Source organism: Oncorhynchus gorbuscha, unplaced genomic scaffold, assembly GCF_021184085.1.
Source record: "Oncorhynchus gorbuscha isolate QuinsamMale2020 ecotype Even-year unplaced genomic scaffold, OgorEven_v1.0 Un_scaffold_8:::fragment_2:::debris, whole genome shotgun sequence".
NCBI lineage: Eukaryota > Metazoa > Chordata > Actinopteri > Salmoniformes > Salmonidae > Oncorhynchus > Oncorhynchus gorbuscha.
The window spans coordinates 66107-83333 of NW_025745587.1; the positions used below are offsets into that span (position 1 = coordinate 66107).

The window sequence follows — 17227 nt, forward strand, 5'->3', positions numbered from 1 at the left end:
TGCAAATGACTTGACTCACAAACGTTTGAAATGTAAGTAGAGGGAAAATACATCATTTCTATGCATTTCGGTAGCTCATAAAGGCCTAAAATGTGCATGTACCCTTTACCAATGGCAAAGCCCGATGTTACCTCTCTTGTCCAATAGTGTCTGTTTTCACAGGGCAGTGGTTCACACACACAGATGGTTCCATTCTCACCGCTTTTGTTCCTTCAATGTTGGCAGAGGGCCGGTGTCCTAGCAAGCTAGCAGATATTGGTATAATAGCCCAAGACCACGTACTTTAAAGGGGAGGTCTGTCTTGTGTTTAGAGCTTTCACTTCTTCATTTTACTGAGAAGAGTTTTTACAAAAGAGGCGCCACAACTAGTAAGCTAACGTGCTAAAATTGTTCCAGGAAGCTTGAAGTATCAAGTTTGTGTACACTGGTAGTTTCGCAGATTGAATCCAACAAGAGGCGCTACTTAGCCAGTTAGCTAACATAGCCCGCTAAATAACGTTACTTCATTTTGTTACGGAGGCGGAGTTGCTTTTTCATAGCGAGCAACATGCCGGAATATCTGGAGGACCCATCGGTTCTCACCAAAGATAAACTCAAAAGCGAGCTTTTGGCCAACAATGTTGCTCTCCCGACCGGAGACCAGCGAAAGGACGTTTATGTGCAGCTGTATCTGAAAAACTTGACCGTGCAGAACAAGAAGATCTCATCTACAGACGCCTTCTCCAGCGACGAGGAGTTTCCAGTCCCGGTAGTCTTAAACAAAAGTCGCTCGGGCAGGGTGAGTTGTTTTTAAGATTTTTCTTTCTCGCGGGCGAATAAAATATTTGTAACAATGTTTCCAGTGTGAATGTTGCAAGTAAATGTATATGGAAGACGTCAGTCATTGTGTTGTAAAGTGTTTTAAACTCCATTTAAAAAAAAAAACTATCGTTGTGATGTGGTCTTCTAGGTAATTACATTTTATTTTTAAATGCATACACTTTATCTCCCATCTTTTCAATTACAGCGAGTTCCATCTCGTTTTTAAATATAAAAACAAACACATGTTGGCTGTATTGTATTACAAATCAGCTGAAAGTTTCCCGCTTAAACTATCTGCCAGTGTCACTACTGAATGCTTCCTTATTGGAAACCATCCTCGCCACTCAATTGTGTGTGTAAATATCCATACTATTTGAAAATGACAAGATATGTAAGTAAACATGGCCATATTAAGTCGAAATTGACTTATGTAAATCAAGGTTTCGAGATACTAACTCGAAATTGAGACAGTAGAACATAGGGCTTTCAGGAAGGTCGGCGCAGGTGGCAGTATGATTTGATTACAGCGGTGAATTTTTCTGGTTAAGTCTCCAAGAGCTTTGAGCTCCAACATGCAGGACTAGTGAAATAAAATAATGAAAATGGTAATAAAAACAATGGGGGGGTTGCTGACTAGTGGTGGGTATTCAGCAGCCTGATGGTCTGAGGGTAGGCACTATTGACCCATCTCTGTTTTTGTCATGATGCAGTCACTGCATCTGAGTGATTGATGCACGGAGAACAGGGCGTGGCTTGTGTCACTGATGATCTTGTTGGCCTTCCTGCAACACCTGGTGTTGTAGGTATCCTGTCGAGCAGGCCGTGTGTGTTCGGCTGCATGTATCACCCTCTGAATAGCCTTGCGGTCAGCAGAGGTGGAGTTCCCGTACCAGGGTGTGATGCAACCCGACAGTATGCTTTCGATGGTGCTCCTGTAGAACACTGTGAGGGGCCCCAGGAGCAGGCCGAATTTCTTCAGCATCCTGAGGTTGAAGAATCGCTGTTGTGCCGCCTTCACTGCAGAGTCTGTGTGGTAAGACCATTTCAGCTTCTCTGAGATGTGTACGCCGAGAAATGTGAAGTTATTTACCATCTTCACTGCGGCCCCGTTGATGAGTATGTGAGCGTGTCCAGCCTGGTTCCTCCTGAAGTCCACAATCAGCTCCTTTGTTTTGCCAACATTGAGGGACAGGTTGTTTACCTGGTGCCACGCCATCCATGTGCCTACCTCCCTGTAGGCTGTCTTGTCGTTGTTGCTGATCAGGCCTTCTACTGACGCGTCTTGATGATGGAGTTGGAACTGTGAGGCCACGCAGTCGTGGGAATACAGGAGAGAGGACTGAGGATGCACCCTTTTGGGGCCTCCGTGTCGAGGAGGTAATGTTGCTTACATTCATCACTTGGGGGCAGCCCGTCAGGAAGTCCAGGACCCAGTTGCATAGGGAGGAGTTCAGACCCAGGGCTATGTAATGACATTATAGGGCACAGTCCGCAGGAAGCTAGAAGTTAAATAAAATTATATTTCAACTTACTGTTGCCGGTGGGCAGAACGGTTGCTCATTATGAAGGGTGGAATTTGAGACTAAAGACAACAGGCCCATGTTTGGAAAGTCTGTTTTAATAATACGTTATTTTAGAAATTTCTTATTTTCCCCATCATAATGACCAACCATCCTGCCCACTGGCACACTAAGTAGAAATAGAATTTTATTTCACTTCCTGCGAACTGATTTTGTGCAACCCAATACAATAGGAAGAAACGATGGTGTATGAAAATACACACGCTTTGCTAAAAGCAGCTAGTGTCATAAGGGGTGGAATATATAGAAGGGATGGAACTGGACCGGAGAGGTTTTATGTTAGGGGAAAGCCTTGGTATGCAGAGAAGAGGAAAGGAACTTTAAGGAGCTTTGAGTGTGCTGGAAATGGCATTAAGGTATAGGTAACGGGATTGAAGGAAATCAAGGCTACTGGTGTGGAGGATGGGGCTATTTTCCTATTGGGTTTGGTCTCTTTATTGAGGAAATACTTTCCCTGGAAAAGGAATGTGTGCACGGGCTATCCCTGAACAGATGTGTGGTTAACTGTGTGTGCGACAAGTCTGTAGGCTAGTACTTTCATTCGATTTAAATGCTATCGCAGCAGCACTCTTCCTGATGTTTTCATATAGTCACCTGACTCCCAATCATGCCTGTCTGTGTGATTTTATTGCTTCCCATGAAGCATTTGAGGCAAACATCCACTGGCACACTCAGAACATTAAACACACATTTTCACTCATAGCAGCTATCAAAATAAACCCTTTGGGATAAAAAATTTAAAAAACAGTGAAGTACTGTTTTTCTCTCCTACGGGTTTAGTTCAACTGAGGTTGAATGGTTTGTCATTGGGAGTTGAGGAGTTTTCCGCTTGCAGCGGTCATCATGAGGACCACAGATATGAAAACTATCATGTCTGACATAACCATCCATAAAGGTGGTTAACCATATGCACATCATCATAATTCACAACCTGGCAATTTGTTATAGTTTACCCCCAAAAGCCACATAAAATGGTCAGTTTCAATATTACATCACCAAGCTGATTTCTGTGAGTAGGAACAACCACTTTAGTCAGAAAGAGCATTTTGGACATCTAGGCGATCATGCGACTGAACTATATTAATCCATATTGTTCTGCAATACATTGATGCAATCTGTATTCCGTGTCATTTAAACCTCTAGTCTACAAACCTTCTGCAAGTAGCCTAACGCATAACTTAAAGCACGGGGATGGTCTGGGCCTTGGAGCTAGCCATGCGCTCAGTGCCTTGATTTCACTTTTAAAGTGTGTGGTCAGAGAGCGGATGAAAAGTGAGGGAACAAATGGGAAGTCTCTAACTGTTTTCTTATTTCCTCCCCCTCCTTATTTCTTCCTTGGAATGCTGTGATTATGAAATGTGCTCTGCTGGGCTGAGATCCAGCTCCAACTTTACTGAGGCCCGCAGTAAGGAGTCTAATATAGGCTAGTGGGAGACTGATAGCTGCTAAATCCCCCTCTCTGTCGGTCTGTTTGAGGTTCTTTCCCTCTCTCGCCTTACATCAAATGTTCCATGGATAAGAGAACCATGGCAGAGTTCCAATGGAATGTGACAAGGACCTTAGACGTAGTTATAGAACTTCCTGATTCCTGTCACTTTTTTTGCTTGCGTCATTGTAAGTCAGCCAGGCAGAGTATTCCCAACTCTTGCACGTTAAACTGACCATGGCAGAGATGGTAAGGAATTGGATTTGTTATCGGTTGGGGAGTATGCCGAAACAAATTAGGCCGGAGTGCTTTATATAATTAATTGTCTTACCGTCAGTACCGGTTTTAGCATCGAGTTGAATCCAAAGCTCATCGGATGGTGTGCTATATTATCATTTATTTATCTGTTGTCTTACCAGGTAAGTTGACTGAGAACACGTTCTCATTTGCAGCAACGACCTGGGGAATAGTTACAGGGGAGAGGAGGGGGATTATTAGGTAACCGTGATGTTGTTCGAGGGCCAGATTGGTCATTTAGTCAGGACACCGGGGTTAACACTCCTACGATAAGTGCCATGGGATCTTTAATGACCTCAGAGAGTCAGGACACCCGTTTAACGTCCCATTCCGAAAGACTGCACCCTACACAGGGCAGTGTCCCCAATCACTGCCCGGGGCATTGGGATATTTTTTTTAGACCAGAGGAAAGAGTGCCTCCTACTGGCCCTCCAACACCACTTCCAGCAGCATCTGGTCTCCCATCCAGGGACTGACTAGGACCAACCCCGATTAGCTTCAGATGCAAACCAGCAGTGGTATGCAGGGTGGTTTGCTTCAAACAAAAATATTCTAGACTGAAGAGCAAACAGAGTAGCTGCGTGGCCGGGGTCTCTGGACTTCCTGATAGCTAAACATCCATACATTATGCGCATTTGCAACGCATCTGCAACTGCAGATGTGTCTGTTACTGTCCTGCGCTCACTGGCGTTGGAAACTGAGGGCCCAGAATATTTTATACGGTGTTTCAAGCTTCAGGACAGACGTTAGTTGATGTTTCAAGTTTGGCTACACATGGACTGTCTGCAACAATGTGATTTATAAGATATTTTATTATCAGGATATTATTTTTTATCTGCAGGCTGCAATGTTTTTATTTTTTGGCTTTATGTGGGCTTTTTGTCTATAATTAGCAATAGCAATAGAAGTTCCTTTTTACATTTGTACAATTTTAGATTTGGATATAATTTTATTTAACCACATGACAATCATTTTGAAGAAGTTATTATAAATGAAATGAATCTGTTTCACAAATATTTGCATATGAAAACAAAAACTGGCACACAGATTGGGAGAAATGGTAAGATATATTGGCATTCCACATGACAGGCTGCCGACTCATCGTGTAGTCTATTACCAGCAACTTCAGGAGTGTAATGGCAGAATCTGCGAAATCCAGCAGGAAGAGAATAGTTGGGTCAGGTTATCTAGAACTCTGACACCCTCTTGAGGCATATGTCTTATCTCATCCAGCCGTGAGCTTAAAACATCAGACAAGCTCAATGCATGGAGTTGATTCGATTGAAACACTGGGGTGTGTCTATGTACAGAAATATACACGTTTAAAAATGTCAACCAAACAATTGGTCGAAAGAGCACTTTCGGTCGACCAAGATTTTTTTTTTTGTCGGGGACAATCCTTACATACGTGTGTGTGTGTGTGTGTGTGTGTGTGTGTGTGTGTGTGTGTGTGTGTGTGTGTGTGTGTGTACACACAGTATATATGACATATTTACATTTACATTACATTTAAGTCATTTAGCAGACGCTCTTATCCAGAGCGACTTACAAATTGGTGCATTCACCTTATGACATCCAGTGGAACAGCCACTTTACAATAGTGCATCTAAATCTTAAAGGGGGGGGGGGTGAGAGGGAATACTTATCCTATCCTAGGTATTCCTTAAAGAGGTGGGGTTTCAGGTGTCTCATCGATTAAACACTTGAAGTCATAACAGTTCTGTTCCAAAACCTAAAATCTGTTATGAACAGAGTGGACTAAGTTTTGTAGACATGACCCTTTGCAAAAAAAAAAAATATTTTTTTTATTGCGTTGTGAAGGACTGAAAGGCAGGGAGGTGTTCGCTAAAGGTAAATAATTAATAATAATAATATATGCCATTTAGCAGACGCTTTTATCCAAAGCGACTTACAGTCATGTGTGCATACATTCTACGTATGGATGGTCCCGGGGATCGAACCCACTACCCTGGCGTTACAAGCGCCATGCTCTACCACCTGAGCTACAGAAGGACCACAATTATGCAGATGCATGCTAGAATGAGCCAATAGAATCTCCCTATCTCGTGATTGGCTCTGCCCACCTCCTTGCTTGTTCTGCCCACTATGACTTGTTTGTTCCCATTGGAAACGACAGACTGTGGTCTATCTTGGTTAAGTTGTAAAGATCTTTGTTAGTATTGTCAGTTGGACTAAAGGGATGCAGGGCTTTTATTCTAGCTGTTAAGAAATATGAATCATAGTAACAAATGCACAGAAAGTGATAGGGGGCGGGACGGAGCGGTTCGATACGGTTGCACAGCCTAGGTCAAGGGGGACAATACCCTTTGGCTGTGAACAACTACAATCATCAACCTCTGTGGAGGAAGACTCACTAAAAACTAATACTAGGTGACTGCCGGTATGCCACTATACCTTGTCTGACGACTCAAACTGAATTCTTCCACTGCTGTATACTTCAGTCTGAGACTGCCATCATAGAAGTTGTTTGTGATGACATCAAAATTAGTTGTTATACAAAACAAAGTCATCAGCGATCGGATTATCTCTAACTAATCAGAGTATCAAATCCAATTACACGTTTTCAAACCGCCGCTTGGTAGTGTGTTCTGGGTCTGGCCCAACCCATCAGTTTCTGGGACTGAACAGAATGGCTAGAATGTTTTTCCATTCTAGAGAAATACTTGTCAGCAGAGTGGATAAATTCTCTGCAGCCTGGTTGAAGGGGATTGCACCTGAGCCCTATACTACGAATCAGGTTTGAGGAGTTAACTTTGGTCAACTGGTTCCATGAAAGTGGCTCACCTTTTTAGCCAGGTACATTTCTACTCCAACAAATCCTTCTGAACTAACCTGCTCCAGGGCAGGCTAACTGAAATGTCTGAGCCACAAGGTTGAGGACCAATGAAATTCGGTACCCTTCCTCTAGCAAAGTTTGTCATCATCCCCTTCATTTGAGGAAGAGGACTAATTAAATATTTACTGAATTATACTGAACAGAAATATTAATGCAACATGCTCAAATTTCAAAGGTTTTTACTGAGTTACAGTTCATATAAGGAAACCAGTCAATTGAAATCAATCATTAGGCCATAATCTATGGATTTCACATGACTGGGCAGAGGTACTGCCATGGGTGGGACTTGCAGGGCATAGGCCCACCCACTTGGCAGCCAGGCCCAGCCAATCAGAGTTAGTTTTCCCCCCACAAAAGGGCTTTAATACAGAGATACTCCTCAGCAACCCCCAACCCCCCTCAGACAATCCCGCAGGTGAAGAAGCCGCATGTGGAGGCCCTAAGCTGGCGGGGTTAAATGTGGTCTGTGGTTGTGAGGCCTGTTGGACGTACTGAAATGATATTGGAGGCAGTTTAAGGTAGAGAAATTAACATTCAATGCTCTGGCAACAGCGCTTGTGGACATTCCTGCAGTCAGCATGCCAATTGCACGCTCCCTCAACTTGAGACATCTGTGGCATTGTGCAGTTTTGTCTCACAGCACATTTTAAAGTGGTATTTTATTGTCCCCAGCACAAAGTGCACATGTGTAATGATCATGCTGTTCAATCAACTTCTAATCTTGGCAAATGAGACATGCTCACTAACAGGGATGTGGACAAATTTCTGCACAAAATGAAAGAAGCTTCTTTTTTTTTTGCATATGGAACATTCTGGCATTTTTTTCAGCTCATGACACATGGGACCAACACTTTACATGTTGCGTTGTATATTTTTGTTCAGTGTAAAAGAGACAAATTATACACAAAAAAAAAAAATTATGACAGTATTTGCTTTCCAAACTATTATATTCTGACTTTTGCGAATGGCAAACTGCCAGCCGCAACCAACCATAGATGGCAGTTCCCATTCAAGACTGGCAGCCATTGCCAGTGTATCCATGAGTTTAGCAGTCAACACCCTTCTATGTCTATGCCCACAACGCAACAAGCTGTTCCATAGATGGAAGGACAAAGGTGCTTGTGCATTGATTGATAAGAACACCAAAGATGGCATTAACAATAAGTAATAAAAAATGCTTCGTAGTATACCGCTCTGTTTGCTCTCTGGTTGTTTGTTTAGTGTTGATCAATAATGATGGTTTAGGTCAGGAGAGGGTGTTAAACTAGCTCTGCTGATAATTAGTGTGTGATTAGAAACCTTTTTAAGGCGTTTAACATCTGTGGTGTTGCTGGCAGAAGCAGCCTAAGGAGCTGGGTAAAGAAAACACTAATCTAAAGATCAGTCAACTCTCTCTCTCTCACACACTGTAGAGTTACAGAGGTTTTTTGGACATTTCAGTTTGTGGATTTCAAATGTTAAACCCTGTGATGTTCAGTAGCACAAAATGGATTTCTTTGCTTTGCTTCTTTGGATTTGTGTTTTGGTGAGCTCCAGCACAAATTGAATCCAACCTTTTTTTAAATTTGAAGTACATTTAAAAACAACTCAAAGAAATGATTACTAGAATGGGCGTTCCAATTCAAGTCATCCTTCTGTGATGGGTGGTAGGCCTTAACACTTCTTCATGTTGCATCAATCTGACCTCTGTGGTCCTTCTTTCACAGAAAGCCACGAGGAAAACAGACAAGCCTCGGCTTGAGGACCTGGATGTGACTGAGCTGACCAGTGAGGGCCTGAAGGACGAGCTGCTCAAGTATGGAGTCAACGCAGGACCCATCGTGGGTGAGTCAGTCTGCTAGTACATTTGCCAGGGGCATTGTTTTTAGAAAACATTGGGTTCATTCTGTGTTACCGAGTCTATAGTTGGTTACATGGTAGGTGGAATATGTATTTAATTGTGATGGGCTCTTGAATCCTGACCATGTAAATAAAACTACTACTTTGGTCCAGACATAGAATGCCTTCTATGTATTGCATTTATTTTAATAATGGCCATTATTGTTGCGGTCTTCATTTGCTTATCAATAAAGTTGTGTTGAATTCATTTGAATAATGTCTGAACTTTTGGTAGCCTCCACCTCCGCCTTCCATTGATTTTTATTTGAATGTCTTGTCATGGCAGCCTCAACCCGTAAGCTGTATGAGAGAAGGCTCCAGAAGCTGTTGGACCATGGTCCTCCTGAGGCCGTTGCTCTACCGGTGGTCATCACTCAGGTAGACCGCAACGGCAACTCTGACTCATACCACTACAGCGACAAGGAGGAAGGTAAGAAACGTAACACTTAGTCAACCTCTTAGACCAGGTTATTACAGATTCAAATCGGATTCATCTTGGCAGTTGACACATTAGATTAAACATTAGATATTTATTTTCTGAGATGCCTACTTTCATACCAAATTGGCCCTCTGGGATCATACAAATCATGCAATTTGATTTGTTGGTTAATAGACTGACTGACAGCATGACATTGATGGAAATTGTGTGGTGTGTATGTGTTTTAGAGATGACTACAGTCCCAGAACCAGAGCCAGTCCCCGTGGTGGAGAGACCTGTCAGAAGCAGAGGGAAGACCCCAGTCACCACCAGGACCCACAGCAGCCAGCACAATCGAGTGAGTCCCTCTTTTTATTTTGTCTTTATTTAATCAGTGGACAAAAGCACATCCTCACCCTAGGCCAGCCTCATTGTGTTTATTCCTTCAAAGCTCGCCATACAGACTTGTGTTGAAATATGAGTTCAATAGCATGCATATCTCAAATTGTGATTAGTAGTCACAGAGGCTATTGGGTTATTTTTAAACGATAGGTTTTGTATAGGAGTTGGAGTTGTCTCAAATATTAATTGAGAGAGGAAATGTGTCCTTTGAGACTCCAATCGGGGTGGGAATTACGTGTGTGTGTGGAAAACAAAGCACCAAATGTCTGTCTGAATGACCCTCTGTGTGTCTGTCTGCTGGTAGTTTGTGCAGCAGGTTTTGATTTCAGGACCGGCCAATTGACTTGGATTAGCTTGTTTTCTCTTTGCCACTGGGTGCCTCTAGTCCACTATTTTCTGTCTCTTTGACTCTCTCTTTCATTCTTTCCTTGCAAGAACATACTCATTATTTTCCCAACTCCTATACAAAACCTATCGTTTGAGTATTTTTTTAATATTTACTTTTCTCCTCCTTTTTTCCTGATACTTTGGGAGGTGTTGGTGCCATCTGGTGTCGAAATCCTGAACCTACCAGATGGTAACCTTCTCAACTGAAGCTGCCTGTCTCATGTGGATATTACAACCACATTAAAGAGATTTTGGAAATTAAGCCCTGTATCTACTACCCCGAGGTAGCTGTTCCTGTTCATTTCCAGTCATGAGCTAACGAGTTAGTTTTGTCTCGCACCTTTTAACTTCTTACATACTGGACATATAGACATCAGAATGATATCCCAGAGTTCATCGGAGTCTGGGGAAGTCGATGGGCTTCATTGGAAAAATATCAAACCATCCCTTTAAAGCATGTTTGTGGACCGCCAACTTTACAAAGTCCACAACTGAAGTTGTGGACTTTGCTTTGTAAGGTGTGTTCGAGAAGAGGTGGAAGGTCGGGTGTTCTGAGAAGTGTGTGTGTGTTTAGATCTATGCTCATGAGGATGATGATGATCTTGAGGAAGAGCATCCTGTGTTGAATATAAAGAGACCATCGAGAAGATCCTCTCATAGTCGACCAGATGGTTCCTGCAAGCGATGATTCTGTAATATACACTAAGCCTATCCATCTCACTTGGCTTGTGGTGCGATGGAGTAGTGTTTAGCTTGATAATCACCTTTTTTTGTGGATAGTGTTAGTCATGTTATATATATTTAAGGTTTATTTGGAATTGTACACATCTGCAGCTAAAAGCTGCGTATAAGTAAATGAGATGTAGTATACAATTAGTTAAGCAGTCTCACAAAGTAAGGCTTAGACTGTCTTAATTCACTGGGTTCTAAACATCCACTTTTTAATATATGTTTGGGAAGCTACTCTCGTGTGGGTGGGTGTGTCCTCCCTTTCACCACACCACCTGCTGCCACGCTCTTCCTCAGCTATAGTCAACCATGAACACTGCACAGGTGGCAGGTCTCACCTTCTTCCCCCTCCCAGAGAGGCAAGGACCAAGGCACCTCCGCTTCTAGTGAGTTTGTGATGTCCTGAGTAAACTTCCCTCTGATCCATTTGTCGGTCTTCCCTCTATTTAACTCCCTTTCGCCTCTCCCCCCCTCTGTCATGTTCCACGAAGTCCCTAAGGAACCTAAGCCTATATCGGCAGACAAGCCGAGCTCTAAGCCCTCTCCCTTACTGCAGGGCCCAGTCCATTAGGACTATCCATCAAGATGTCCTAACAGCCAAGGCTGAGTCTCCCTCACCCAGACTGACTCCGGTACAGAGGTTCGCAGCTCAGGCGGTGGGGTTCTCTGTGGTTACTCACTGTCGCTATGAACTGTTGTTGTTGATCATGGCACGGATTGATATTGGAAGTTGTTCAATGGGTGTACATGGCTAATGATCACGTAGTCACAGTGGTGTCTTAGTCATAGTAAGATATGTGGGACTGTGCCATTTTGCGCATATATTTGTCTTATTGCCGAACCTTAATGTTGAAGAGTCACCCACCCACCCACCTGGAACTTTGGCTATTTAGTCTAGTACTCTAAAGTCTCAACTGTGTCTTACCCCCAGTCTGTCCCTGACCGAGCCTTCCCCCTGAATGTGAATGCTGCTGCGCTCTGGGTTAAAATACTTTCTCTTTTTTTTCTTTTTTTTAAGCGGGTGAATGAGAAAATATGAAAAATAATATAAACACATTTACAACTGTAGCAATCATAAATGACTGTTGGGTGGTGGGGGCAGGGGAAGAGTCAGTTGGCGAATGTCCATAGTGGTGCAGCAGGGGGGAGTGAGAAGTGAATGGAACTGTAATAAAACCTTTATTTATTTACGCTGTGCCAATGATAAATGTCCATTGGGGGAGTGGGTGTGTGCAGGGTAAATGTTTGTTGGAGGTGAAGGAAGCGGGGAGAACCGGCCGTGGCTTGGGTTTTATCTTGGCCATCCTGTGACACCTGGTGTTCTGGAGGGCAGGCAGATGGAGGAAGTGGGGTGTCCAATCAAAAACACATCTTTTGACTAATCAGGAGATTTATGTTAATTGTGTAGATGCTCCTCTAAGAAAAACCAATAGTCCAAACTCATCTCTCTGTCATAATCTGTTCAAAAGTTGTCGTTTTTACCGTTGTAGGATGGTCCAAATTAGGATGACTAAATCAATGTAGGCCAGAGACAGAAAGTGGTTTTAGAAAAACAGGAAAATAGCATTGCTTCAGCTAGGCTGGTTGAAGTGCGAGAATTGAGGCTAAACTGACAGGTTCACCGTTGAACTCATCTTTCTTCTGAATCCAGAGGACATAAAACAATAGAGGTAAGATGGATATCGATTTTGAGACATGACAGACTATTTCTCACAAAAACAAGCATTTTCAATGCTTTTTATATTTAATTTAGCTTGGTTCATGCTAATTTAGCTTTTTGCGACTCTCAGAAACGTCTTTGCAGACCACCACAACATGCAAAATCCTCAAGTTCCTGTGAGAAAGTGGCACCACTCTGTCAACCGTTTATGAAATCCAAAAAAGACCCCACTGAATGATTCAGAACATGAAGAATCATATTTGTCTTGGTAAAATGTATTTTTATAAAATAAGGAAGTGAAAGATCATCACTAAACCGTGTTTTCACCCACTCAGAATGGGTTGACACCCTAGAGGAAGCCAAATGAGGTGTGGCAAGAGAGACGGCGGAAACCAAAAAGGAAGAGAGGAAGTAGGGGGGGGGGGCTGGTCGTAGAGGAACTCTGGAAGGTATGCTCACCACTCTTTTATAGTTCTAGCTAGTCTCTAGTCTCCGTATTGAACGTGATGAGCTACATGTCAATGTTTGGTTCCAATGGGAATACCTTTGATGCTAGCCTGATTTGGTTAACTGAACATGGTTGGATGATTTGATCTACTTCAAACTGAGTTTGGATGGGTTTGGGAACAATGCCTACCTTGTGTAAGTGGGTGAGTGCAGCACAAGGCAAAACATCTCGACTGTTTCAATTCAGTGGACAAGTTTGACATCTGGTGTAAGGAGAACGTCCTGGAAGATTTCTCTCTGCCACCAAGACCAAAGACCTTTTCATCCACTTAAAAAATAAATGTTTGTGATTGTGTTGCTTGTGTAATGTTTATCAATCTTGTGTGTGTTGTTTATCTAATTCGAAAGCCACAGCTGTTCTTTCCCCTCTGTGAAAAAATAAATCCATTCTCTTCTATTCTAGCTGTGCTGTGAGGAGGATGGTGGTCTTCCTCTCACTCTGACTGATTAAGCTCCCAGTCATGAGCCAACCTCCCTACTCAATACTTCTCTTTTAGAGTTGTGGGACATCTCTCACCTGCTGTAGTACTTGGGACATCACTCTGTATTGGGTGTTTTGTCTGATTTTCAATCTTCACAATTTCCTCAGTGCTCTGATCACTGGATATTCGTTTTGGTCTCACTCTCTTGCCGTCAGTCTCTCCTGGGTCTGTATGTTGGACAGAGCATTAGTATATGTTCTTAATCACATTGTCCTCTTAAGATGCCCACTACTGTAATATTGCTCACTGGATTTGTAATGTACGTGTCTAAGAGATGGCCCAACTCTACGAGTAAGGATACTGACCCAGCGTGTTACTTACCCTCTCCATATTAAAGGGGGTACCGCAGGAAGTCAGCCCGCTCCTAGTAACCAAGCCTTCCTCACTACCTCATTTGTCTGAAAGTGACCCCTTTGCCTCCTTCACCGTCAGGTCTGTGAGCCACGTCTCACACACCCCCTCATCTCCATCTCAAGTCCTGAAGGAACAAATGGAATCCCTATCATCTCTCTCTGCCAAGTTTGACACGCTGTCCAATCGCTTTACTCTGGTATACAGTCTTTGCACAATAGTTGTTCTCAAATAGAGTTCTGTTTTTCTCACAGTGGTTTGTTGTGGTGGCACCCGGGAATGGGAACTTTAAGGTTAATTTAATTGTGTTGTGGTGGAGTGAAAGTGGTCTCATGTTTTTTTTTTTTCTCACAGATGGTGTGATTGTAAACAAATGGGTGACAATTATGAATGGAGCTACTGTAGTGTGTGTGTGTGTGTGTGTGTGTGTGTGTGTGTGTGTGTGTGTGTGTGTGTGTGTGTGTGTGTGTGTGTGTGTGTGTGTGTGTGTGTGTGTGTGTGTGTGTGTGTGTGTGTGGCACAGCTGTCTGTCTACTAGTACAGCTGCTTAAATGCCAGCTGAAGTGAGGGGAGTGAAAGACTCAAGACTTGTGCGGTCACATGGGAAGAGAACTGCAACAGGGCCACCTAGTGGTTCTTAGGTGACACACCCTCTAGCCTTTTATAAAAAATAATACCATATGTGAATGTGGCAGTGACTTTGTAACATGCAAATGGAACAATGTCTCATCCTCACCTTAATTGCTCCACGTCAGCTTCAACGTCTAAAGAAAGTGTACTAAAATGTGTGTTGCAGGTGGAGAAGATAGCAGCTGGTGAGCAGACACCCAGCAGGGCGGATGAGAAGGATCTCCTGAAGGAGATGTTCCCCTACGAGACCAACACTCCAACAGGAATCAAGTAAGACACACGCACATTATTCTATCAACATAAACTACTTCAATAAAACATTGCTATATCTGGCAGACTGCCACCCACAGTCTTGTCATTCCTGTAAAGCGGTGTCCTGTAACTAATTTGTTTAGAGCTTGATCGTAATACTTGCCTGATGGCAACTCATGTGTGAAATGTAACCATGAAACTCAACGTTCTACCTTTCCTGTCCTTCTAGCGCCACCTGTCGACGGCCCATCCGAGGTGCAGCCGGCAGGCCCCTAAAGTCTGGTGACCTGTGGACAGATGAGACCCTCCTGCGCTCCGCCTCTAACTCTTCCTACACGGAGAGCCGCACCGCCGCCGTCCACAGAGTCACCACCCTGCCCCCTTCTACCAGGCTGGTAACGTCAGTGGCGCCCCCTGCTGGCAAGGCCGTAGCACCACCCCGTGGCCTGCCTGTCTGGCTGAAGCTGCTGCTCCTCAGCGTTGTAGCTGGCTTCATATTCTTCGTCTACCAGACCATGGAGACCAACGCTATGGCCCCCTTTGGAGGGTCTTCAGATTCCATGCAGACCAGTGGCAGTGAGGTCCGCAAGTGAAGGCAGCATAATGTTGCTGCCACTATTTTCAATGTCATCGTCCCTCACTTCCTTGGCATTCTTGTATTTTTTTTCCTTCCCCTGTTTCTGTCATTTATAATTGGTTAAATGGTCTGGTACGGTAGCCTAGTCTTTGTCAACGACTCCTGGAGACGACAATGTCCAATAATGACATATTGAACCTTGAAGATGACCACCGCTTCTCATTCTGAAATGACAATACCGTCTTCTGTTTGTTTGTCTGTCCTTTCCCCATCTGAGGCTGAGAGAAAGCCTGTCGCACCACTCATCTCCAGATAACGTACATACACCGAAACAGTGGCTTGCAAATTATGTGAACTTGCTTTGTGGTCTATTTTTTTGTTTGTTTTATGTCTCTGCATGGTGTAGTCGTATGATTGCATTTGCGTGAGTCTGTGAGAGAGAATTTGCCTGTGTCTGTGTTTCACGCGGTTTGCTTTTGTAATGCTGTCGCTGTAATCGAATGCAGTTATTATGAAAGAATTTCAACAAATTGTAATCATTTTTTTTCCTTGATCGAACCATCTATACAGCGTACGTGTGAGACGGGGATTCTTAAAACTCAAGCACACATATAGCTCTTATATGCCCCCGCCCCGTTTTTTAAAATTGAAATTGTCTGTGTTGCCAAATTAATAATGTATTCATTGTAATACATAATGGAATATCTTCTCAATAAAACTGTAATATGTAAGGATAACTTGTCTTAGATTTTTATTTTACTTGAAACAAAGCACCGTTCTAAAACAAGGACCCTACAGCAAAGAGTAAAAACAAAACATATAATAGCCGCAAGCAGCAATGAACGGAGTTCACAGCATGACAGAAAAAACCCCAGATTTGTTGGATAACAGAGCAAGTGCTCGGTCATGTAGAAACAATCTTCATGTGCGATCAGTGAAAGCATTACCAAGTTTCTCTCAATACCACAAGGAGGATGCAAGTGAAGTTTAAGCCTAGCACTGTAGATTGGTTATCTTTGAGTGCAGCAGGTAATCATTACTTAATGTATTGAGTTTATATACCAATCCTGGGGTCAATTTGACTAATGGTTTATGTTAAAATTAAATGTTTAGTTAAATATTTTCAGCATTAGTGTAAATATTTGTCTAAATGATTTAAGTCTGTTGGTATATGCTTCAACACACTCTCCGATGTGATACTTTGACTGTGCAAGCGGCAGGACTTCTGGCTTCTAATTTTCCAAAAGAAATCTCCACTTTTCACCACGTTCGGCCCATCTACTTGGGCAACAATATGTGATTATACGAATAACGATATTTCACATTGTGTGTCTTTATAATTGAAATCGTACATTAATTTGCATTAGACCATGTCCACTTGAGCAATAGTTATGGCACTAGTATCCTGTGGCGCCACTAGTGACAATGACATCTATAGTGCCACCAATTGCTCTGCTGCAGCCATTTAAGGTTGCAGTGACTTTTTAATATTCGCACAGCTTTTAAGGGATGTATACACAAGGTTTACAAACCAAATTTCATTGCCCAATGTCCATCGGTTCAGTTCTAGCCCTAGTGTGATATGATGCCATCTAGTGCTGTAGCGTGGCTGACAACGAATGCAACAACTAATTCTCAAAGCCATTAGACTGATATGAGTCTAAATACAAAATCTGGAGTGAATCTCATGCATGGTTCATGAGGAAAAGATTGCAGTTTTTGAGCATTAGCTTTACATTGTTGTTTTTTTAAAGATAATACCAAATTCAATTCATCTCATTTTAGGGACTGATTTGTCAATAACTGAGCCACCTTTTGACCAATCCCTTAGCTTTTCTCAAACTAAGTTAAGACGTTCCATGGGCTTACATTGCAAGTTTGGTGTCATGTGGTTCATGAGAAGACGCATAGGAGCAAGAATCCTTTGCATATTTTAGCATATTAGTGAATCCTGCTGGTATAGTGTGGACATCTTTGAATGCATCAATGTTAT

At 42.8% G+C, this 17227-nt stretch overlaps 1 protein-coding gene across 1 annotated transcript; it reads left to right on the forward strand.

Annotated features, from left to right (window-relative positions):
* Positions 1-179: 179 nt before the first annotated feature.
* On the forward strand, positions 180-15971 carry tmpoa (thymopoietin a). The gene is made up of 6 exons (XM_046334623.1): positions 180-778; positions 8668-8785; positions 9126-9269; positions 9506-9615; positions 14572-14675; positions 14887-15971. Exons 1-6 carry the CDS (start codon positions 548-550, stop codon positions 15248-15250), a joined length of 1071 nt encoding a protein of 356 aa, XP_046190579.1. The 5' UTR covers positions 180-547; the 3' UTR covers positions 15251-15971.
* The last annotated feature ends 1256 nt before the right edge of the window (positions 15972-17227 follow it).

What these genes read in the sequence shown, in the direction of transcription:
- tmpoa (XM_046334623.1), top strand. Translation starts at nt 548, where the DNA reads ATGCCGGAATATCTGGAGGACCCATCGGTTCTCACCAAAGATAAACTC. An exon ending in ACAAAAGTCGCTCGGGCAGG is followed by an intron (nt 779 to 8,667) that starts GTGAGTTGTTTT and finishes CTTCTTTCACAG; the next exon opens with AAAGCCACGAGGAAAACAGA. An exon ending in CAACGCAGGACCCATCGTGG is followed by an intron (nt 8,786 to 9,125) that starts GTGAGTCAGTCT and finishes TTGTCATGGCAG; the next exon opens with CCTCAACCCGTAAGCTGTAT.